The sequence below is a fragment of the Streptopelia decaocto genome (genome assembly GCF_964273445.1).
Source record: "Streptopelia decaocto genome assembly, chromosome: 6".
Lineage (NCBI taxonomy): Eukaryota > Metazoa > Chordata > Aves > Columbiformes > Columbidae > Streptopelia > Streptopelia decaocto.
The window spans coordinates 51,041,545-51,067,183 of record NC_138660.1 but is presented as its reverse complement, the minus strand read 5'-3'; the positions used below and the strand labels follow the sequence as shown (position 1 = coordinate 51,067,183).

Below are 25,639 nucleotides of genomic sequence, written 5' to 3'. Positions count from 1 at the left end.
AACCAACATTTCCTTCACACTGCAATAACTTTGTGTTTAATATGTGGTTATAGTATTACCTCATTTCCAAAGGCATGTGATACTGTTTATATCTCTTTGTACAGAAATATATACTATAGGCTCTAAACCACTAATAGACAGTGTTAACCTGTTAGTTTTGGTTTACAAAGATTGTTTTGTTTAAACAAATAGTTCCACTGAAACTAAATCCTCATCTGTAGCCAGTGATTCCAGCAGGCTTTGGACCAGGCCCTAAAACAGGCGTGGGTCAGAACAAGCTAATATATCAGTCTCACATCCAGGAGTTGTAGAGGATGCAGAGACTGAAGTTGCACAGACTTTGTGATAAATATTTACAAAGCAGACAATGAGTTTTTTAGATCAAGTATACAGTTAACCATAGGGAATGTATGTAATTGTCTGTGACTGTGACCTTTGATTTCTAAGTCTTCTTTTGTAAGTACATTCATACGTACATTTTGACCATCCATTCCAGAGTACTAAAAAATGCAGAGGAAAAGTGACATTAATGTTGTAATGTTGTAATTTTTTATGCCAGCATGTTAGCTGATTTTGTTGAGGATTTTTTTTTCCTAGTGCTACAAATGATAATGGCATTACAATTTAAGAAAAACTATTCAGTCACACAGGTAACACGAGGAACCTCTAACTTCAGTAGTTTAAGCAGCATTCATGAAAAAGTATAATTTAAAATTTAAAAAAGCCCACCAAATAGACTGGTACAAATACATTCCTAAACACAAATACATAGGATTGCATGAACAAAGTAGTATACAGCTCATTGCATATACCTATTTTCACAAAAAATAGGCTTACATATGGTATTTTTTAATCCTTAGTATTAGAAAATAAAAAATATTTTTTCAAGATGAGGGGCTTTAAAGGATTTTTTAAAAACTACTAAACTTTACCACTAATATGTTTTCTATAGTTTTCCCAACACAAGATATATTTTCCCTAACAGAATGATTATACCACTGCAACGTGCAAACAAATGTCACAAAATTAGCTGAGAAGAAACAAGTGGTTTTAGATTTCCTGCCACCAATAAAATCAAGTTTGTAGTGTCAGATGTGCTAATAGAAATCTGCAGCCATGGTCCCATTTTGGTTTTCTTGGTTCTTGTAAGTTACATTTTTAAAAGTGGTTGTTGAGCCTCTGTACAGTGGATTTGTTTCCTAAAAAAAAAAAAAAAAAAAAAAAGAAAAGCAAAAAAAAAGAAGAAATGGGAGTCATGCAATGTTTAACTCATCTTGCTATTGCATCATCTGCAAGCAGATGCAGCTGCACACCACTGCCTTGTACGTGCACCAGCTAGTACCACTCTGCTCCCCTGTGTGCAGAAGATGATTTGTGCTCTACTTCATGAGATACTTGGGCCAGTAATGTGTTCGCAACAGTGGGTGATGCAGGATGTCTCTGGAAAAGCTGACACAAATTTCACAAATCTCCCAAGTCAGAGGGGATGACCTATTCCTATGGATTTGTCTATAGACATTCTGAATCCATGCAAACTGTTATGATCCAAAATATCTTTTGGATATATTGCAAGCCCCAGGCAACCATTGTGTAATGATGTCTTTTGGCTTCTTTGGAGCCTGCTGTCTCACTGTGCTTGCATGGGACAAGTCAATAAACAAACATCCCATCTTAAATTTCCCCAGGCATAATTTATAGACCAGTAACCTACCCTCCTCCCACTGTTTCTTTTCCCTAGAGAGGACTTCTGGTCTATTCTTTGTACAGTAGTTTTATACCTTTGATCATTTTAGAATAGCCTTTAGCAGCCCATTTATATCCCAAACCACTGAAATTCAGACTGGTCTATACAAAGCAGCACAAATGAGTCTAGGATCAGGAACACACTTCCCTTCACACCTGCCTTCCAGATTAAGGTAATGCACATTGTTGAATAATACTCTATCAAATATGTCCAATATAATTTATGTATCATATGTTGTGGTTGGACCATTCTGAAAGCACAGGTAGTGTCTCAGCAGTGAGATGTGACTTGTTATGGTCCTTTTCCTTCAGCCACACAGACTGCCATGTGTTGGGAAAACAGCAAGTCCCACCTTGGGCTTTTAATCCTGGCCTCTCATCATTTACTTCCTATCATTTCCTCTTGTGACAGAAAAGAAAATCAAAATGCTTCTATCAATTGTATCCTTCCCTTCCCTCTTCCCATATGAAGCTCTCTCAAAGGATTAAGAAAACATTCTCAAGGGGCCTTGCCTGTAAGTAACTTATTTTTCCCATCTATAAAGCTGAAAGGCCAGCAGTGTTCATTATTGCAGAAATGATGCAGTCACAGGGCTTTGTACAAGAACAGAGCTGGGTGAACAACAGCATATCACCCGTCCATCCGACACCCACCAGAGATGCTTACTCAACATGCTTTTTTTCAAAGAGCCTCAGAAGTTGTAAAATTTTTGCAGGACAGCAAAAAAGCCAGGAGCAGAAAGGAAAGAAGAAAAGGGAACATGTGGTATAAGCTTGCATAGGCATCCGCAAGCTATAGATAGAAGATAAGGCCTGAACTTCTCTGTCCTTTTACCTACTTTTTGGACATTCATTGCTCATCTGTGTGTGAATTCTCATCATGACAGACATCAGCAATAATATCTCTTTCCCAAAACAGGGAAGGGAAGAGAGGTACACCACTGACAATTACATAGGCAGTGAACAACTTTGCGAAGATTAATCAAAGGCAAGATAATAATTAAAAACAACCAATGAAAAAAATGTTATCTATATGCTTTTACATGTGGAAGAAAACCAGGAAATTGAACTCTAGCTATTTTACATCCCATAATTTTTTCTTCATAGAATACTAAATGTAGCGAAAACCTACAAGTAAAATCTATCAGTTTAAAAGAACAAAACCAAGACACAGAATTTTAAAGGCAGTTTGCATCATGCAACCAAATTGAAGAATCTCATATAAAAATCAATGCATTTCACGTACCGTTTGCCATTTAACTTTTGACTTTTCTGCTTCAAACTTGGCCACCTCTTTTCGGTCTTGAACTGACACCAGTAATTTCCAAATACAAAGTAAAACAATGCCAATGAGAAGGATAGCAAGGGTGACACCCACCATTATCATTGGGATATTTGGAAGCTGTGGGCAATCTGTGGAAACAAAAGCAATCATGACTGTGGATATCCAATCAATAAATTTTAGGCAATTAAAACCAGTCAAGAGGCATATTGGGCTTCTCATTTGCTGTGAGCTGCAAATGTCTTTTCCTTCATGTCCATGTTATTTTCTCCTTCTAGCTTGCTAAAGGGTTTGTGAAACTGGCTGAAAAACGTTACATGACAGTGTTAAAAAAAAATTGTCAACTTCTTCCAGTTCTCTTTTACCATGTCAGTTAGCAGCTACTGGATACACACCAGGATTCTGAGGAGAAAAGTTAGAAAATTATTTTCAAATCTGTGTCAATATAATTCTGAAAAACAGGGCTGAGTTGACAAGAATATGAATTTTACAATGTTATGGCTGAAGCTCCACTTCAATTATCTGAGATTCAGTGTGTTGCAGAAGAAAAGATTCTAGTGAGATCTATACCAGGGTAAAGTCACCAATGATATTGAGAAAATAGAAGGAACTGCATTTCATTCATGAAAACAATGAGGAAAAATCCATTAGAGTTGTTGAAAACACTGGACTGAACAATTTGAAGGAATTTTGCATTTCAAGTTCTGCAATAAATTTTATCATGCAATATTTCAGTGAGTCAAAATTAAAATGGAAGTTTTTACTTTGCCAAAACACTAAGAAGTTTTATTATTTTAATATTAAAAAGTATTGCTCATGAAAGTTAGTGAATGCTACTATTTTAGAAAATTTTCTGCTCATTTGTGGCTTAAGGACATTGAAAAATTAATTTCAGTCTTATTTGGCTTATGTGATTGTATTTCACATTACTTTTTTCTTGATGTCATCATTTAACTAATTCTGAGGGGTCTGGTTTGAGCAGTGGGTTAACGCCCGGGCTACTGCTGCTGTCTTAACTTCAGTTCCATAAATGAAATAAATTTTTTGAGCAGTTTTGCTGTTCTTATATCAGTTACATTCACATGCATCACAGCCACCACAGCACAATAGTTTCCAAGGCCAGGAGCAGAACAGCAGGTGACAGCTGGTTATTGTAGAGTTGTGGGAGGGCCACTCACTGCATAGCGTTTAATGAACCGTGCTTTCCTCAAGATAATTCTTTCACCTTTTTTTTTTAAATGCATAATAAATCTATTTAATAAAGAGAAAATCCTACCCTTAAATTATTGATTCTCAGGAGTGTAGTTTACAAAGAGATCTACTTCTTTAGTACTAGCTTTGTTACAACCACGTTTGCTGTAAGAGTAACCTATACAAAACCAGACTACTGCTCTTATGGTAGAAGGTGCTTCTTTTGCACAGTGAAATCACTTCCATTCTCACATGTATGCTAGAGAAAGGTTACACAAAGAGTGAACAAAATAAATGCCTTTTGTGCCAACAGAATGAGGTTACGAATCTGCATGGCTTTCCCTAAAACATAACTAACACTTTGCACTGAGACACTGGGTGTGTCAAAACAAAAACCAAACAAATGAACAACGAAAAAAAAAACCAAACAAACAAACAAAACCACACCAAACATTTTTACTGCCTAGAAACTAAATGGCAGCTGAAAAGTGGCATCTCTGTGCTCTCCTGCCCTACATAATTAGGAACTTTAATGAAAAATCAGTACTGAAATAACAGTAAATAAAAAAGCAATGTTAAATGAAAGGATTTAAAGAGATCTGTTGAATATCTTTTAGCTATGCAAAACATACAGAACTTAATGATACTGCAACATTAAACACAATTATATTTTGGAATTTCATCAGGTATACCCAATCAGATAGTCTTTTAGATATTTGTCCATCTATGAAATAGATGTATTTTCAAAGTGAATTATAGGTTTCTCATTAAATGCAAATAACATTTGGTATCTTCACCTTAGAATTGCACAGAGCTTTAGAAAAATTAACTTACCCTTGCAGCCTAGGAATCATTCTGCCCATCTTTCCTGAAATGCCAAGTATTTATTTTACTACCACATCAAATAAGTACTAGAGGAGGTGCTCTTTTGGCTGGGCAGAGGAGAGCTGCAAACACAAGGAGGTCCAGTGCTGCTTAAAAGACCCCAGCTTTTAGGTAGCTCACCCTGCCTGTGTTTTTAAATCAGATTTCATATAAAAAAAGCAATATTCACTGCTTACCTTTCTGTTCTATGCTATGAATGACTGTCCTTCCCTGTTCATCCATAGCCAGTAGAAATGTGGTTATACATTCATTTTCCCCCTGCAAAGAGCAGGGAATGGATTTATCCTCTGCATAAGCTGAAGAAGGAGGGAAAAAAGTCATTTATCAGATCAAATGAAATTTAACATGTAATCACAAAAGAGACTGCTGGCATCATGTTTGTCACAACCTCATCTGTGGATGGTAAGGAGTGAATGATGAAAGCAGAAATACCCTCAGAATTTCTACTAAATTTAATGACTTTTTTCCAACCCAAGCTTTGTTTTTGATTTTTCTGAATAACAGATACAGGTGTTGTCAATCTGCACTGACGGTCTAGTGTGCCTTATTAATCTGGTGTACTGTGAATTTCAATTAATTGGAAGTGTTTCCAAGATGCTTAACCATCAGCTGTCCAGGAAATGTAATAGTCCCTGATTGCAGGACAAAGGAAACAGCATGTTCTCTTTGGTTTACAGCTACTCCTGCCATGTGTCAATTATATTTCAGAAGTAGATATACATACATCAAACAGCAATGGATACTGTTAAAAGGGCTGCCATTTATTTATTCCACAATAGCCCTCACAAATATTAGTGTGTCCAGTGTTGCAACAGTAAATATAGATTAATAATAGAAAATTGCAATTCTGGAATCTTCATAATATTATTCAAGGGGAAACGGTTAAAAAGTGACCTGACAGTCTGTCCCCATTGTTTGTCTTTTCATTAAATGTAGATCTGCACAAAACAATACTTTTGCAGAGCCAAAATATCTGACCTCAAAACTGTGTGCGATAATACCTCTGGGACTGAACACTTATTATGTTTCCATGTAACCCATGATTTGAATAACATTGGAAATCTAGGTATGCGTTTCAATACACTTTTAGAAAAACTTCTTAGGTTTTATTTTTAGAGGTAAGGAAAAACAGTAAGCTTCTCAAACATTTCTTTAAAAATATATTGTCACTCTTCATTATTTCTTACCCATTCAAAACTCTTACTGAAATTTCATAAGCAACTGTGCTTATAATACTAAGTTCTCAAACTTTAATATGAAAGTAATGAAATATAAGGTAGGAATCAGACAGGAATATGGATTTTAAAGAAACTTATGGTACATAAAGAAATAAGTGCTCATTTTTTCATATTGCTTATTATAATAAGGTTTAATTAAAAACACCATAGAAAATATGAAAGTATAAATAGTTGAGTACCTTACAGTCCTTTGCTCTGCTTGTTATAAAAAGAGAGTCACATCTGGTTGGATTTTAATGGAAATGTGCTCTTGATTTGTGATAATCTTGCATATAACTTGTTACCTGTCCTTAGTGGCAGAGCAATGTGTCATCCACCAAGGTGACAGGCAGACAAGGCTTGCTGATTTAACAGGATTTGGTTTAGTTAGAAGGGCCACAAAGTGCAGATTTAGTGTACTGAATGAATGGAACTCATTGCCAGGTCACAATTCCAGTAACACTCTGACAAGTTTTGCAATATTTGCTGTTTCCCAACTCCTGTAAGTAAGCAGATCCAAAGAATACTACTTTGCTTTTTTTTTTTTTAAGAAAATGATAGCTGCTAGTAATCCTGAAGGCAGAGAAAAACTTGCAGGCATATTTCAGATAACATCCTGAAGGCAACAACTACAAATATATTAGTTATTTTTAAATTCTATTTTGTAGTTTAATGTCGCAATTTGAGACCAAGTGGAACAGAAATCTGATTATGTGCAAAGATGTAGAAATGAAAGCAAAGATGCTAGTTCAAGCTATTCAGAACCCAGCTTACTCTTAGTATTTTTATTTCTCTGATGTTATTTTTAGGATGACAGATTGCTAAGAAAGACTACTGCATGGATTATTTTCAGTTCATCAGCACAAAAATTTGCTTAGGTAAGTAAACTTCTATAGTTTACACCTCTGTAATTTTCTGCATTCGCAGTGGATCATTATACTTTTCCCACTTCTGCCTGCAGTCTAATTACATTAATTTCAATGGTATTTGAAATCACTAGAGTCACACTGGAAGAAGAATTGGGTAACCATGGCAAGCTGGAGCCTTGAAGTGTGAAAGACCGTTTCCTAACAGATACTTAGATAAAACATTAAACAAAAAAGTACATAAATGACATTATGCCCTTTCTTGTTTGTCTTTTGCGCAACGAAATTCTTTCTTTGAACAGTTCCATCTCACTTTGAGTCAGAACAACAGAGCAGCACTGATATAGAGTTTTTTCGGGCCCCAGCATCCACTTAGTGGCTGCACTGGGAATCTGTGTGGTGTGACACTATGGGTTAGGAAGAACACGGTGTTTCTGCAAGAACAATGTAACTGATCCTGTTGGGCTTGTGGCAGGAACAGCCTGGTGCGCTCTGGCCCGGATAGTGGCACGAGCCGCTCTTTAGGAATCACAAACTGTTCCTCCTGGGTAGTGAGTGGAGCAGCAAGGTCTCCTCTTACACCCATCTGGCAAAGCGGGGATTAGCCTGATTTAATATTCAAAATGGATGAAAGTAAATATTCAAAGGCGATGCCTGTGTGGGGATGAGCCCAGTAAATGTGAAGCCATCAGCACCCCCAGCACTGAGATGCCACCCCTCCCCTCCTGGATCCCCGGCGAGGCAACTGGTGGGAGCAGTGGGAGAATCCCGGCACGCATGGAACCGAAGACCGGGAGGCGAAAGGCAACAGCTCAGAGGCTAAAACAGGTATTCCCAGGAAACAGGGAAATGTGAAGCCTGCGCTTTTTTATTGCTCCACAGTTCCAGTCATTGTGTTGCAACACATGCATGTAAGAGAGAAAGTAAATCTTTAAGTGCGTATATTTTATTTAACCTAGAGCTATTTCTAGTTTTCGAAAAGCATTGGAGCATTAAATAAACTGAAATTAAGCAGAAGAAAGCAGTATGCTACCACATGAAGTTGCTTAATAATCTTAAATGTTATGTGGTGGTCTAGCTATACAACTTCCAAAAATTTTGGTATTTTTTTAAATTAATGTTTTCAAGATTTTTTTTTTCCCTCAGGACTTCTTAACAAAGCTGCCTCCCTGCCAAAACCGAACTCTTGTGCTATTACACAAGCATTTGGAACAGCTTTTTTTTTTTCCTGGAAGGGTTGGGGTGGGAACAGTCATTCAGCCTTCACTACAGCAGTTGCTGTAACTGCTGAAAATAACTTTTAAATCTAAAGAAGTAGCTAACAGTCCCAATCAAGGAAGTACAAGACATGACAAAATGAGATAAGCAGGAACAGGAGATGACATTGTCATTCTCCTGTTCCTGTGACCACTGTGTGTATGAACAGAGCCATATAAGTGACTGTTCCTGCTTCTGATTAGTTTTCATTATATTTGAAAGCAGAATGTCTTATCTATTCCTAGCTACAAATACCTGCCATCTGGCAATAGGAACCTGAAAACTTTAGTAACTACAGAGATACCATAAAAGCGCCCTTATGGTTTTTGAGCTTGTAAAATATTTTTTAATATTTATAAGTAAATACTGATATCTAGAAAGGCAAAGCATAATAATAATTGTAATAAAAATACAAAATTAGAATTGGTTTTCCTTACAAGGGCAATATTCGCAACTTTTGAGCTCTACATTATGGAGTAATGTCATCAAAAACAAAAGGTGTAGCTTTGTTGGAAAGATGTGTATCAGTGAAATTTCTGCATGTGTGCAGCTCTGGGTGGGCTTCCAAAAGTTTGCAGGCACAATCCTTAGATGCGCATACAGCATTCTGCATTGTCATCCTAACTTTTACATTTATCTGATTTAATGCTGATTTTTACATACGTGGTGCAGCTATAATGTGTCCATGTCCTGCCTCACCTAACAATTGCATTTTGCCATAGGATTGGGGTTAGAGTTGCCATTAGAATAAATACAGACTGCCTACTGTACAGGCAAGCACATTCCTCTACAGAAAAGAAAAAGACTTTGATGCAGTATTTCATTTAATGTTATTTTTTGTTTATGTGAGTACTATTTTGTTCAAGGTTAATTTCTATTCCAGAAATTCCTATTGATGGAGTGCAGTTTTGAATTACCAGCAACTGAAAGATGTACTTAGCCTTTAGGATAACAGGAATGTCTCAATAAAACATGAGAAGAAGCAGAATGTCTTTGGCACAGGTAAAAGGGCTGTGTCAGTTGCTGACTGTAATCGGGAGTCTGTATAAGGACTGGAGTCAGGATTTGCATTTTATGGTAAAAGAAGCCACACTGGAACTCCTGGTGCAGGCTGACTTAACCTCAGTGGCTTTCATCAGCCTCTGATTTGCAGGGACTGGTATTTATTAACTTTTATCCTTTCTCACATAAACTGCTTATAAAGTAGGCATGATCCAATGAGGTAATTAACCCAGAGGGATAATACCAGCCCTGATCTACATTTCCTGCTTACCATAGAGGAACCATAGGCAGACAGCAATTGCCTTATGATCCCTAATATAATTCCACGGCAGAAAAACAAGGCTACTTTCAAATATAAAATTACAGAAAGTGGGAACTATCACTAATCTCACACACACAGAAAAGGAAGATTGAGTCTACAAACCCTCTGCAGTGCTGACAGTTGCATCAACCAATTTGCATTTTTCACTGCATTCTCCCGGTGACTTGTCATCAGAAGCCAAGTGACACTCCACACAGCTCCTGTGGAAAATAATTCAGCAGTTCATCAATCTCTGCCTGTCACAAAGCACCAATACCAAAGCCGGTATGCATGCATCTGCATTTTAAAAAGAAGCTTAACAAAAGGTCTTGTGCTATAGATACTGTAGTTCTCAGAAATATGATAGGTATTGCCATCAAAAAAAAAAAAAAAAAGAACAAAACCAACCAAAACCATCCACCCCACCTGAATAAAGGTATTGTGGATAAGCTCTCTCTTGTCCTCTCTTAATTTCCAGCTTATTAGCTACCAGACAGAACCCCAGGCAACATTATTCATGTAGGTCTATCAAAGACATGGGGTTACTCACACAAAACATTCATTTAAAAAAAAAAAATATTCTGAACTAAGCTCACACTAAATACAAGCCAAAGGAATGCCTATCAGATGAGCACTATTCAGGTGTCTCAACAGATGTCTCTTGAATGTGATTACCTGTCTCAGGAATTACTTACTTAGATCCTAATTACACTAATGCAATTTATTGGAAAATATTATTTAAAACAGAGTCTAAACCCATTCCTTTAGAAGTCTCTGAAAATCTTCCCAGAAATTCAATGAAGGTTTTAATAAATCCAGAGTTTATTCATGGAAAGAGGAAAAAACAAACAGAATTCATAAACGAAAATTTTTGATGCAAGATGTGTATTGCTTATACTTCACAAATAGCTTCAGCCAGATTGAGGGGCTGAGATTCTGAGAAGCAGCCTGAAGGACTGATTGCTTAAAGAAAAGAAAAGAGAACTTCAGCAAGACATCAAAAAAACCCCTGGCCATCTCCTCTTGCACTGAGTTACATATATCCATGGGAATATGCTGAGGCTGCTGAGATTATCTTCACAAGATGGAGATGACCTTATCACTCACTCTGGAGATGGTGAATAGTAAAAGCAAGTGGGTAATGGGATAGCCTCTATCTCATGGAGACAAATGCAGTGTTGTTGTTGGTTTTTGTCATATTTGCCATGTTTCTCACACTACCACTCTTTCTCAGCTGCCTAGCCATTCATCTCAATCCCCTCTGACCTGGTCTTTCAGCTCTTTCTATTACTCTACCCCGGTATTCCCAATGTTCTCCCTCTTTTAGCATTTCCTGCCTGCATTTCAACAAGGGAAGTGACCGCAACAGAAAGAAAAGACCCAACACCGCATACTATATACATGTTTAAATAGGCTAATTTAGTGCCCAACGTGTGACTTTATATTTCTTATTCTCTGCCAAACTGGGCAGAGCAAAGCAGCAACATTGTCCTTCACGTTTAGAACAGTTGTATACTTTACTTAAAGTTTTGAATAAACTGTTTAGCTTGGGTTTGTAGGTCAAATTTAGCACTAACATACATGATGATTAAATCACATGCCACAGAAGAGCTTCTCATCTCAAATATAGTGCAAACTGCAATGACAGGTATGAAAACAGAGTGGTGGAGAGCTAGTATGGAAAAGAAATGGGCCTCAACTCTGAATAAGTAGACATGACGTCATCATGAAACATTAATGCAACATACACTAACCTAATGCTCAGCAAGCAAAACCCATGTAGTTAATGACATGTATTCTGCAAAGCCCAATTCAACTTCTAGCTTACATTTCTACTGAAGCCTGCTCATTTTGAACTGATTTTAGCCATGCAAAAGATTGTGTAACACAAGCATAAGCATGGGTGTACTTAGACTGGTCACCTTTGTGTCACATGTATTTTTGGTTGCTTTTCCTATCATGCACCGTAGCATACACCATGTATTACAGCCAGAAGGCTGCACAAATTTTGTGTGTTTGGTGAACAGAAGACACTTTACCATTTACAATCAATTTATCATCAACTTATACATGACATACGGCTACTCACTGATTTAATCCCCAGACTTTGACCTAGTTTATCATAGTGGGGTCTCTAATTCAGTCAAGCTTAACTGAATTTGGCCTGTGAATTTGCAGATGTGTAAAGCTTGAGCAGACAGCATGACCTTATTAATTTGTATGCCTGAGAACAGTAATACAAATGCAAAGCTTTTCTGTGAGTCCTCATTTTTGCTGTAGCAGCTATGCTGAGATGTTTTAATTCTCTACTGTGTACTGGAAGGAGGTTCATCTGGTTTTGTCCGATGTGATAAGAAAAGACTACCATTCTGATTAGTTGTACAGCCAGGGACAGCAGTGGAAGTGTGATGTTTTACTTGTGTTACTTGAAGGTGATTAAATTATTTCCATAAAGTTCTTTTGTACAAGAGTAATGCTGATAAATGGTTGATGTACAAGTTACACCTACCCTTCCCAAAGGGCAAAGAAGCTCTTGGGTTCTGGGCTGTAAATCCAAACTACAGTAGCAGCAGTAAGCACGCTGCTGAGGCAGGATGGGAAATAGACACCTGGACCATACGAACAGCAGCATAAAACTAGCACATTACCTCCTGGAACTGCAGGGGTCACCACAGAGAGGGCATTTTTCACATGTTTGGCCTGAAGCCCCTGGATGGGTGCAAGTACAGGACCCACAGATGCATTCGCCTCTCCCACTGCACAGTGTCCCATCCTCAGCAATGCAGGCGCTGGTGTCTGTTGTGCAATTACAGTATTCACCAGTCCATCCACTATGGCAGATGCATTCCCCACAATCACAGTCACCATTGCCTGGAAAAAACATTTATTATATTTCAAATAATTTTCTTAATAAAAATCTGAATTATGGCCTTTAAAATCATTCTTCATAGCAGATATTTTCCCCTCTCTAACTCTTCTCATTCTTAAACATCCCTCTTCCTCCCCTAGCGTTTTCATTTTTAAGCCAGAAGATGAAATTTTTGCTTAGATTGGCTGTGAACCAGTGCAGCTTCATTCACTTCACCGGAGTCCTCCACATAGATCTTATCCCTTGACAGTGAGCAACCTAATGGGTAAATCCTCCTTCATTTAAAGCAGCATAATTTCAGCCTATCTATTCAGCACAATCTCATTGCTGGTTCCTGCCAGTTTAATGCTTTTTCCATTCTTTCAATAGAATAACTTACGATTTATAATGGTACATCACAGGAAAAAAAAAATACATATATAAATACAAGTTCCCAAATTCTGACTCTATCTTACTAGGACAAAGAATGAAGGAGGTTACTGGGTTAAAATTATGCAGATATCAGAATTACCCTAAAAGTTATTAATTGAGATTAGTATGCTGTGATAACTATGTCAGAGTGAAATTGTACAGTGGCTAACTGTATGATGTATGTATGTTAATATACTTACCTAAACTTCCTTGGAGCTACACTTATCTACAGCCATTAAAAGTCTGACACAGTGTGATGGTAGCAGATATGCACCAGTAAGGTCATGCTAACTTAGCCTAGTGATGGATTGGTGAAAGGTGTCCCATTTTTAAATTTGAAAACAGTGTGGAAAGTTGTTTCTTGTTTTAAGTCTAAAGATCATTCAGAAACAGTAAATCAGACTGCATACAGAATTGATTGCAACTGAATATATGATGAAAATATAGATTCCCAGGCTCATAGCTGAGAGCAAGACAATAAAGCTCTAACATGCAGAAGCTACAACGAGCAGCAAAAGGACCGTACCGCTACACTGGAGCCCTCTGTGTCTGACGCAGGAGAAGTCGTCACACTCGCAGCGTGGCCCGTACACTTTGCCATAGGGGGACGGGTGGCAGACGCAGCGCCCACAGTAGCAGTCGCCTCTCCCACCGCAGGAGCTCTGGCTCTGCTCAGCTGAGCCCTTGCAGGAGCTGGTGCCCAGGGAGCTCTCGTCACATTCGCAGCGGGGCCCCACGTACCCCGGGCTGCAGATACACACCCCGCACTCGAACGAGCCTCTCCCTTGGTTGCATTTCGGGCTGTTCATCTCGGCCTTTGCCTGGCAGTTGCAGCCGCATTGGGGATTAATCTCCATTTCCAGTGTGTCACTCAGCCCCACTGGTTTCATCACAATATGCTTTCTGGTTTTTTTGCAAGAGGAGAGGCTGACTGTCACATTGAAAAAGACCTGGAAGAGAAATACGTGGCTGTTCAGAGCTGCAGCACATGTAGCTCTGCAGGGTGGTCTGGAAGCACATGCAGAGGACAGAACAAGAGGGTCTTAGATACCGCCAGGATTTTTTGTAACTTGTGTGGAGGAAGATTATCTGATAAAGAGCACACTTTCTATTTCAGTGTCCTAAATTCCCTGGACTTCATGTATTTTGAGAATTCATTTTTTACTTACTGTGTCTCCCACCTTCACGTGAGAGCATTTCCTCTGATGTGGAAAAAAGGTCCCATTGTTACAGATGGCTGTGAAGGAGAGATTGAGCCCTTCTGTATCCCCTAAGACCTCCAGCTCTACCTCGGATCTCAGCTCCTTAAAGGAAAAAGGCGTGAGATGAATGAAATGATAACATTGCCAAGTGCTGATAATGCTCCACATCAATGTAACGTGGACTGTAACTTACCCTGACCTACACAGGACTGAATTTGTGGGTTGGGCACTTTATTTACAGACTTCTCTGTTTCAAGTAAAATGGGGAACAAGCAAAACAAAGCAAGTGCCGACAGAACCAGCTTTCAGTTGGGAGCAGTGTAGTATCAGTTTAATATCCGTTATCACGGGGCTTATTTCCTGCCCTTGCAGGATAATGAATTCAGTCTTTTATTAAATCATCTTTCATCACTAAGTGCTCTGCTGGCTGATACACGCTTTCCTTTAGCTCTGGTCTTACCAAGGAACAGATTTGTGTCCCTGATTGCATTGCTAGCACCGGGTTTTTCCTGATTAGCCAGCCTATGTCAATATTGCTTCCTGCTTATCTCTCCTGGTAGAATCAAACCTCACAATCTCTCTCACAGCAGGGCAGGCTCCGAGCTCAGTTTTGCCTCAGTGAGAGCCCTCCATGAGTTGGCCTGATGTTTCCAGGGCCAGAGCCAGAGCCCAGACCCATGGTGAGCTCCCTCAGGTGAGGGGCTCACTCCCTTCCTTTCTTCTGATGGAATTTCCTGCTTCATGAGCTCTCAGTGCTATTTCAAGTTATATTCAACAACATTGTCATTTATTAAACTGAGTTGTTCAATCAAACTTTCATTTCTTAAGTGAAAAACTTCCTGAGCTTTCTCATAGCAGGTTTTGATATGTAACTCTTAAAAATATTTTATAGCAACTTTGCTTACACAACTTAGCCTTAATCCAAAGCCTATAGGAGACCACGGGGAAATTCCCTATGACTTAATTGGACTGTGGATACAGTAAATGGAAATTTTTCAAAATTACCTTAGCAATTGCAGCGCAAAGTCTCACTGAACTTGGCTTTGTGCTCTTGCAAGCTTAACTGCTTTACAAAATACCCCCTGTCCTTCAATCAGAGCATGAGGAGCTCACTGACCTTACTTCAGCGAGTCATTCTAGTAAAGGATGACTCACTGAAGGAAAGGTCTGGTGGGGTAAAACAAACTAAAAGTAGAATAGGTATAAACCTGCATAGGCAACAGCTCCCTGTCCTTTGCATACGTCCTGGGTTCCGTGGAAACCTGTTCTGTTTGGCAGGATTTTTAAAATGTTTTTGCTTTTGGAAAGACTTGTCAGTAAACCAAAGCATTTTACTAAAGGATAGCAACATGTCGTGCAAGAGGTATTCATGTAATGGCCAGAGCTCTTTCCAGCACACAGCCAGAGCAGTAAAACTGCATCGGGCATCAGGTTGCTAACCTTAGTAGTACCCGATTTTCCCTTGACATGTGTTTCAGAGGTAGGTGCTTATGTTGCTATTGAAACAATGCAGAGATTCCTAGACAATAATTTGTTTGCAATAGCGGGGCTCTCACAAAAGGACAAAATATAGCAAACCTCTGGATAAAACTGTGAATATTTTAATGTGCTAATGTTACAGGAAATACCACCAAAAAGTCCTTCTTCCACCAGCTGTAAAACTATGTGGCTCAAATAGAGGGCAACTGTGAGAGAAAATTCAATGCCGCTGAACACCAAGTCATAATACTTTGAATCCTGGTGTCTGTATGAGTCATTATGAATATGCCTTGCCGTTGTGAGAGGTCAAAATACGTACCTTATACCACTGAAAATAAACACATGAACTGACATACTCCAGTTTCTTCGATCTTAATACGTGTGAGGATTTCTAATGGGATTTTAAATCTACTAAGCTGTCTGGCCATAGTTTGGGGAAATATAGTGGTCAGTTTAGTGATTTTAAGCCATTCACAGAGAAATATTTGTGGTTCCAATTTTTTTCTGAATGAAACAACAGACAAAACAGTTACAAACTTGTTTCCTTATGTTACCTGTCCTGTTTTAATATATTTTTTCTTTCATCTTATTTTCCTGTAAATGAAAAAGGAACCAAACACTGGGGAAAAAAAAAAAAAAAAAAAAAAGTGGAATTTTTCTGAGATTTTAAAATCCTGGAATAACAAACAGCCTGATATCTGTCACAAGGCAATTTAGCCTACAGCTCTGCAGTATAAAGTTCTGCAGAATTCAATGTTGAACAAAGCAGGCAGAAATATGCTTACAGAAGAAAATGAATCATACTTGGAAAGAACACGGGAACTGCTTATAACAAATATTTTGACAGCTCAGACTTTCTTAACTTGCTTACTTCCTCTCTGAAGCTTTTAGATAGCAACACATGATGAATGGTATTAGCAAACCTGGTATTTGTACAGCAAGCAAAGACTCAAAAGCTCTTTAAAATCATTAAAAGATTTAGCCTAACTCTGCTCTTTGGGAGAAAATAGTTATTTATTCTTCTTTTGTGGATGAAGAAGCAGAGACAGTGGGTGTTGAATTACACTGCTGAGAGCATCATGAGATGGCTGTTACAAAATGGAATTAGATCTTCCATCTTGCATGTGAGTTTTAACTCTCATTTCTTCCTTTCCAATCCAAAGAAATTCACATGCCTTCATTTATGTCAAATAAGGTGGTTTTTAGTGTTTCCTACTAGGAATATTTTCAATCATGAAGCAATAAGGCTGTTAAATTTAAGTGTAATAAAATGGGCTCTGGGAAATTTTGAGTGTGACATGTTACTACTTGTACACTTTGTACGTTTTGAAATGTATGTGGAATTTTAAGAACCTATGAGCAACTCTAGCACATGGTACATGCTGTACCTGAATGAGGACATGACAAGTTTTGGCTGGAAGGCAGGAGCACCGTCCCGGCAGCCGCCCTCCTGCTGCTGTGGGAGGGGAGCGAGGAGTTGGAACCCTCCTCCAGACCCTGCCCACAGCACGGCTGAACCTAGGACCAGCCAAAAAACAACGCAGGAGCTGCACCAGGGTCACCACTGACAGCTCTGGGAGATGAACTGCTCAAAGCATGCACCAGTCAAAAGCCGACAATGTCCTGGGTGTCACGAGCAAGGATGCTGAGAAGACAGCCTCTGTCTAAACCTTAGCATAACCTGTCTTGCATACTACAAGCTCTTCTGGTCTCCGCATCTCAGAAAGGGGATGAAGCAGCCAAGGAGAGACTCAAAAGACTTGGATTGTCCAATTTGGAGACAAGACTGGGGGGATGAAAGGTGTCTACATGATAAAATACTATGAAATAATGAAGACATGAAGATAGGGTGAATGCAGAGCTGTTATTCACCAAACCCTGCAATACCTGAACTCAGGTGCACTCGGTAAAGCATAGGGAGTAGTTCAAAATGGGAAAAAGAAAAATCTATCCTGACACAGTTCAACTGAAATCCTTTTTGCCTCAAAACACAATGGAGACTGAAAATATCAGCAGGTTCAAAAAGGAGAGCAGGAAAAAAATGGACAATAGGTACCTAAGCAGACACTAAAGGGAAGAGGCAGGGATACACTCTCCACCTTTCCAGTGTTCCAGCAAGAAAGATGCTGTGATACTGCAGCTAGAGGAGGCACCATTCTGCACTCAACACAGTGTTACAGCAAAGGCACCAGAACACAGCACTGGGACAATTATTTTATGTTTTTCCATTACTCACTGGACAACAAAGTGGTATTTCAGCTGTTAAATGTGGGAACCTCTTCCTATATGTTAAAATGCCAGCCTCAAGAAATCCTGATAGAAACCAGATCTAACTAACAACAGGTTGGACTCCAGAAATGAAATCCTGGTGCCACTGGATGTTTAGTAATAGCTTTGTTTATTTAAAGATTTCCCTCTGTATTTATCACAATGTGTAGACTCCCAAGGTTAAACTTGAAGTTCTTTGGTTATTTAATTTTCCATAGGACAGAGAATCTTCTGGTATTTTGTATTTCATTAAAAACAAACAAACAAACAAACAAACAAAAACAACCCCATGACTCACCTATTGTATTGCTTTTATAAGAGTTATAAGAATTGTAAGAATTGGTTTGTCTTCCTGTCATCAAGACCAAAATAATTTGGGGAATAATAATGATCATCTCATTCACGTGACAGAAGGAAGGACAGAAAAGAAGAAAAAGCAAAGCAAAACCAAAGGTAAGGAGAGAAAGAGAAGCTATTTGCAAAGAGTTACTTGTCGTTGTAGGCAACTGGTAGAGCAGGTTTTTAATAAAAAGGGGCTGAGATGGAAGAGAGAAATCTATGGTATATCAGCAAAGATGTAAATTAATATATCTGTGTAAAGACATGTAAAACTGTCTAAAACATTCCCCTGAAGAAGAGAACCAGGCAGCTAGGATGCATTTTGCAAACAGAGCTCTGAACAGCAGCACTGTGTTTAAGTTCCTCTCATCTTTACAACATTTCTTGGTATTATCTAAACAAACCTGTTCAAGTCTTGGTGGTATCTAAACACACCAAATTAATATCCTGTGTTCTGCTTCTTAAAAACCTCAGAACAGCCTCACAGGGGCAGCATCAAATTGCTAAAGCAGAGAAGAGCACTGAGCACAGGATAGTGTTTTTTTCCCCAGATATTCCTGCAGAGTGACTGTACATCTGCTCAGGTGACAGCTACTGTTGGGAGGAGAGTGGAGTCCCCATAGAAGTTTTGAACTGGTAGACTTGAATAACTATATTAGAAAAGGCTTAAGAGTAGGTGTGAAATACAGGACTATGAAGAAGGCAGGACAGATGAGACACTGGTGTGAATTCAGCACTCCAGCATAACTGAGGAACGACAGAAGGTTATAGGAATTTTGTTTCTGTGCTCACTTAATCCTCAGAGAGAACTAAACTTGTCCTGTTAAGGTCAGCATCTAAGTGTAAAAAAATATCTTCTTGTAATCAGTGCAGAGCAATAATCAAAGACACTTGTTCTTACCAAACTGCAATCTCATTTTGAAAATACAGACATGCAGGAAGAAAACACCTTACCTGATATGCACCAATGATCAGCTGGAGAATATTTCCAGAATCCTTCTGTAGCCGTCCAACAGTAGCTCCAGGAATAAGCTTTGCATAGTTCTGGGGGAAAAAAGGGCATAAAAAAAGAGTAGTTGGCAAGAAGCTACCACCTGGAAAAGAACAAAAGATATTGGACCCAACTAAAATAAGTAATAGTGACATTTTCTAGGACCCTTGCAGACTCAATAACACACATCCTATTGAAAAAGTCCTGTGGAGAAGAGGTAGTTTCATTGAAAATTAATGGGACACATATTGCTAAATCACCTCTGTGTACTTGGAAGTTTGATACTATAGTAATTTTAAGCTATAATTTTTCAAACTTAGAATGAAGATATATTCTATCAACAGTTGTGTTTTTCTCTAATAAAAATAACCAAAAAACAGATTCAGCTGCTCTACTCTTGCTCTACTATTTGAGTGTCTTGGACCTTGCATTGAATAACAACAGTCACTTTTCTATTTTTGCAAACAACTGAGCACCCTGAAGTGTGGTTAGTGAGGACACAGAAGAAAGTTAAACTAAGGGCTACAAGAACTTCAAACAAATGCCCTTAGGAAACTGCTGCTAGCTCGTGATTGATGTAACACCCCACATGTATGCTAGTGGTCTGTTTTTGTGATTAATTGTATGTTGAATTTATGTTAATAACATAGTGCCAATTTAATAATTAATTTCAGTGACAAGTTTTAACTTATTTTTGCATTAAGTTGCACTGTGACACTAACATGCCATCTAGCAGCTAGTTTTTAAATATGCTTGATTGAAATTTATCTTGCCTGATAGTTAACTACACGAACTTCTCATTTGTGCCCATGCCTTTTGAAAATAAGTGTTCATCATTAGAAATACACATCATCTATTCATTTTCCTTTGCAATTTATCACATAAATGCTGTTATTCTAATTTTAAAAAATTCCAGAGCACTATTAATAAAATGGATAATTTGATACTCTTATATCCTTCTTACACTTTATATCTCCAAAAGCCCTGTTATTACTTTATATATTATGTATGGAATACTTATCATTCATTAGATTTCTAAAGTGCTATTGTAAATCAGTGGGATTAACTGCATTTTATGTTACAGCTGGTGACTTTGTATTCCTGACTCCTCCTGTGACTAGCGCTCTCTCAAGTATTCTCAGAATATAGAAACTGCATTTTATACACGTGGACCTTTCGGGAGATAATTATAAGAAAATATGATAAACCTGGAATTCAAAGTATAGCACAATTTAATCTGTGGTATGCAAAACAAACAGCAGGGATATACTGTTCTGAAGACTGTGGTTTATCTTTCCTCTTTGAACAAATATTTTCTGCATGGCGATACAAGGATGACGTTGCAAGCCCAGACTAAGTGTATATCTCCAGTCCCGTGGTTAAACCCTGTATTTTAGCACGTTTCTGTTTAATCATTAACAAGGCGAGTCAAACAGATGCTTTTGGAGTGCTGCTATCATCAAACTATCCAAAGGATATAATGCAATTTAGTCTTTTAGCAAATATTCCTTAAAAGATGACCTGCCTTTTCAAAGAGATACACTAATTCATGCTAGTGAAATTTGACAATTACATATTTGAGTTCAGTGGCTTTATATCTAACATTTAGTAGTGCAAATTTTCATCATAAATAGAACGTCACGCCAAATTCATAAAAATAATTTGAAATTCTATACAAGTGTGGAGACTGGAGTATTTTTAGTTTGATTTTGAGCAGTGAAATGCAGTGTGAAATAAACAATTTGCAAGCCACATTCTCCTGTGATGTAAAAAGAAATAATTGTTCAAAATGAAACAATTTCTTTTTCAAAAGAAGTGCTGCTTAGTCAGGACTAAAGAGGGAATCTTTTTCCGCGTCTATGTTTGAATAAATTTTTAAAGAATTCTGCTTGAAAACAAATAATATCAACTAATAACAACTGCTTCATGAAACCTTTTCTTTTACACCAAAATAGGATCTACACAGTTTGTCAAAATACCATTATTATTGCAACATTCACAAATGCTTTTTGAGTGGATAGCTTTTACAGAATAAAAACATCCCCTGCTGCTTTGGTAAGAGTCAGCTGAGACTAATGGTGCAAAAACTTAGACATGTATAAATATATTTTAAAAGACCATTTTTTTTGGGAAAAAATAGTCCTTTTTATAAACAATCTCAAAGTGTCAGGGCCCAGTGTAAGGAACTTCCTCCCCTCTCTTGCATTTAATTTTGAGTAGGCTTGTAAATGTTTCCACATGACTGCTTTTGAAGTTCTTGTGGTCAGGGAGGGCACCAGACTAAAGCCTTCCCCCCTGTTTAGATTGCTGTGCAGTAGCTCTTTGGTTACATGGCAGGATTAAAACTAAAACCAGCTATGTTACAAGCATACATATTCTGTGCTTGTGCAATCCATAATGTTTGTGTGTTAGATAATGATACACATACATGTAAGTGGATAAATTGAAAAAGCAGTTGACATGGATCAAGAATATTAAAAGACTAAATTATTTTGGGCTAAATTGTTGGAGATTATAAAGGCTAGAAACATAAAGTCTATATTTGGTAGTCTGCATGCTGCACTTAAGACCAATGGAATCTATCAAGTCTATTTAAAGAGGTGCTTTCTAGGTCCTCACAGCCATTTTAACGTACATTTGTCCCTAAGAACTGCATTATAAATAGCAATGGTTAGTTTTGGGGTCTGATATAATTAGGTGCTGAGTTCAAGTAGGTTTGAGATGAGGTATTTGGGAAGAGGGCTCCCACCTCAAAGAATAATTAAGTTTGCGAGGGTTTTCTGAGAGAGATTGCAGGATCTCCATCTCTCAGGTTTTTAAAAAGAAGTAAAACACCAATACAAAGTGGTTTAACAGTGGTGCCCAGTGTCAGTTTTGGGTCCTCTCCCAGCTCTTCCAGGTTACCTGAGCAGTTTCCTTAACACAAGAATAACTCTCATTGTCTTGCTTTGTTCTTTTTACATTCTTAAGCATGGATAGCTGGTTATTTACATTTATATTAGAAATTTGAATAATGCAGATGAAAACATGACACTGTTGTCCTGTTTCCAGGTCCTGTGTGTACCCTTGAAACTATACTGTAGTGTGGAAAAACTGCAGTGAGCCTCATATCTGATTTTTTTGTACTTGCTTTGACTGATTTTCCACATCACCTGCAGGACAGAAAGCAGACTAAAACATCTATAGCTATCCAAATAAGTGACAGAAAGCAGTATTGAAAAGATGAAAGCAGCAGATAGAATATATTGGAAGGGCTTATTATATACCCTACAAGATAGAAGATAGTCACACTTTTTTTCCTAACAAAGAAAGTAACAAGAACAAACCATTCCACAGTTGGGTTAACAGTGGCTTGCATTTTTCATTAGCTATAAGTCTTCATTTTGTATTCCCGGTGAAGAAAGGGTGCCACTTGATAACTTGGGTACTGGTATAACACTGACACAGGAATACTGAAATAGAAACCCCTGGATAACAACACCGTTGGCCAGCTCTGAGGGTGACCACCAGCAGTTTTCAAGGGAAAATATAATGCCATCAGTAAAAGAAAAGTTTATTCAGACAAAATAAGGCTCTGTAAATTACTGCCTCCTAGAACAGATCTTATTCAAACAGCTCCTACTAAAATCAAGAAAAATATTTCACTTGTAATTAATTTGCCCTTATTCAGAAATAGTTGAGCAATAATGATATTTAGCAAAAGTTCTTTAATGTCCAGATTTTAACTAATCTATGTCACAACTATTGAATCCTACTGGATTTTTAAGTGATTAACTTCTGTTGTTGCTGGTCAATCTAAATTGACTTCAGCTCAATTCAATATAGTTTTTAAAAAGCCAGGCAGTCAGTGCTCCAAGATGCAGAATGATTCCTCCCTTGTCAAGACTGCAGTCTTAATAAAATACAAAAGGCTAATCATAATGATTACACTGAATAGTTCAGCAATGCTTAGTCTGAAAATCTTTGACTTAAAAATTAGTGTGATTCAACTTGAAATCCAGTTTAAAAGTTACCTAAGAACATCAAAATCAATACATGAAGAAGCACTTCCTAAGTAAAAGAGCCATTCTATGAAATAATTTCTTAGCTATTTTTATTATAGAAATATCTTACACAATTCGGTTCTTAATACTAGAAATACTGTGTCGGCTGTGAAAGGGTGAACCATAAAAAGGGTGAACAAATATCAGAGAACTGAACATATTAGTTTCTCACCTCATATATGTGAACTTGCTCATTTGTTACAGCAAAAATTAATAAAACATTGTTTTTCACAAGTTTGTCAATTAATTGTCCAATTGTGGGATACTCCTGCAAACAAACAGAAGAGAGCCACATCAATCAATTTTTCACGTGTGTACAGTTGCTAATTATCTTCCATGAAATACACATTCAATTGACTGTAAATAACACTGTACTTTCTGTATAGTATAAGCTGTAATTAGGCACTACAAGTATACAACATAAAAGATAGTGTATATAATTTCCTTGCCTTGTTTTTAAGAAAACCCCTCTGAGAAAAATACAGCGCCAGCATCCATACCAGAACACTTGCTCAGTAGCACTGTGATATATATAATCTAAAGAATAACACTGCACCAGAGCAACATGGAATTTGTCCTCCACTGAACACTGTAGTGTATACATTCAATATTTTTCAACACTGAATCTTAAGCTGGTAAAGTCTCATATGTGAACAGTGTCCTACAATTTCCTGAACTCCTCCTGAATTAACACCCTTACAGGGAACATGATTAATGCAAATTTTGCGTTCCCTGCAGAAGGAAATACTCCTCAGTGCAGTTCCCTGTGTTTTCTGGGTTAGCAGAGATAAGATTTATGCTTTCTTTTTTCCTGGTTATAATCTATCCTAACTGTCCTCTTTTTACTGAAATGTGAAATTACAAATAAAATAGATTACATTAAATATCTGGATTCCTCAACTTTTACACATTTCAGTGAGAAAGGTATACTTTCATTAATTTTTAAGTTGCTTATGTTAGTCTTTCATTTTCCCGAATACAAGAGTTGTACAAAATTAATAGTAAATTACCAGAACAGTTGACATGGAATATTCATTATTGTGGTCCAAATGACAGTTCCCATCATTAGGAATAACAATCCCTGCCAGTTTACTGTCCATCCCAAAATGGGAATCAGCATCACTCACAAACACCAGCAAGTGTAGAGAATCATTCCTCCATCCAATTTTTTCCTGTCATTTAAAATACATCAGTTTAGCGGGCGGTATTGCACCCATAATATAGGAAAGCAGCAAAACAGTTGCAGAATGGCATCTCAAAAAAAAGAAAGTAAAGGGAATCACTTTAAAGGGAGCGTCAAAAACATCACAACATCTCTTAAGATACGATATTCATTCCATTATCTTTTGCTATCATTTTGTCTCCTCATTCTTGTGTTTAATAACATGGACTGGCCATGTTCATGTCAATCTGCTTAGTACTCTAAGTATAGTTAATAAAAAATATTTAAAGAAAAAACAACCAAAAAACCAGACCCAGTAATTGTTGAGTTTTGGTTGGGGCTTTTTGTTGTTGTTTTGGGTTTTGTTTGTTTGTTTTAACCCCTGGTGATTAAAAGAAACACTAAAATACTGCAATATGCATGTTTTACTTGGTACTGCCAAAAGTGTTTTCACACAAATCTAATGAGGCTCTTTGACTGCACTAAAAAAATCTTGGAAAATAATGATCTGCTTCTTTGAAATGCAACCATGTAATACTAGAAGTGGTAATATACAGAATAATTAATATTATACCTAGAAGTTTTAATTACCTTGCAAACAGCTGCCTGCATAATTGCATCAAATCCTCCCTCTGGAGTGTCTATATTAGCAGATATTCGCTGTCCTTTCACAATTTCATTGAATTTTTCAGCATCATTTGTCAGTGGCAAAACATGTTTATATCCAAAGGTGGGTAAGCACTCATATGGCACACTTCTAAAACATAAGTGAGATAACTTATGGATAATACAGAAGGAAAAATCACTACAATGACTATTTCACAGGCCTGTCTGGATTCGGTTTTGGCCATGCACCTCCACGTCTGAGACATCTAGTGACAAATGTAGGAGCATCCAGTGAGGTGGGCAATGCAAACAGATTTGCATAAACCCTGGGAAATGGCTCTGAGAGCCAAGTGATTCAGTCAGTTCACAAGGTGCAGTCCTTGCTGTGCCTTGTTTTCACACTCAGAAGCACATTAGGATCTGCAATCCCTTGATGACATTCAGAGAGCACCACCAGGCTGCTGCAGTCCCGGGTCAGGCTGCAGAGCATGACCGCTCCTCTGCAGAGGGCAGGAAAGGGCTGAA

At 37.8% G+C, this 25,639-nt stretch overlaps 1 protein-coding gene across 2 annotated transcripts in view; it reads right to left on the bottom strand.

Annotated features, from left to right (window-relative positions):
* Nucleotides 1-989: 989 nt before the first annotated feature.
* ITGB6 (integrin subunit beta 6) overlaps nucleotides 990-25,639 on the bottom strand; it is a gene marked incomplete at its 5' end in the record, with an annotated part of 30,105 nt that continues 5,455 nt past the window's right edge. Inside the window, 11 exons of one of the 2 annotated variants that reach the window (XM_082055462.1) lie at nucleotides 990-1,199; nucleotides 2,990-3,156; nucleotides 5,278-5,397; nucleotides 9,868-9,965; nucleotides 12,393-12,615; nucleotides 13,551-13,974; nucleotides 14,194-14,328; nucleotides 19,267-19,356; nucleotides 23,519-23,614; nucleotides 24,357-24,518; nucleotides 25,100-25,265. In XM_082055462.1, coding sequence (XP_081911588.1) covers nucleotides 1,098-1,199; nucleotides 2,990-3,156; nucleotides 5,278-5,397; nucleotides 9,868-9,965; nucleotides 12,393-12,615; nucleotides 13,551-13,974; nucleotides 14,194-14,328; nucleotides 19,267-19,356; nucleotides 23,519-23,614; nucleotides 24,357-24,518; nucleotides 25,100-25,265 — 1,783 coding nt within the window. In that variant the 3' untranslated portion in view covers nucleotides 990-1,097. The remainder of the gene's footprint in view (nucleotides 1,200-2,989; nucleotides 3,157-5,277; nucleotides 5,398-9,867; nucleotides 9,966-12,392; nucleotides 12,616-13,550; nucleotides 13,975-14,193; nucleotides 14,329-19,266; nucleotides 19,357-23,518; nucleotides 23,615-24,356; nucleotides 24,519-25,099; nucleotides 25,266-25,639) is intronic. The other variant, XM_082055463.1, reaches the window with a different exon arrangement.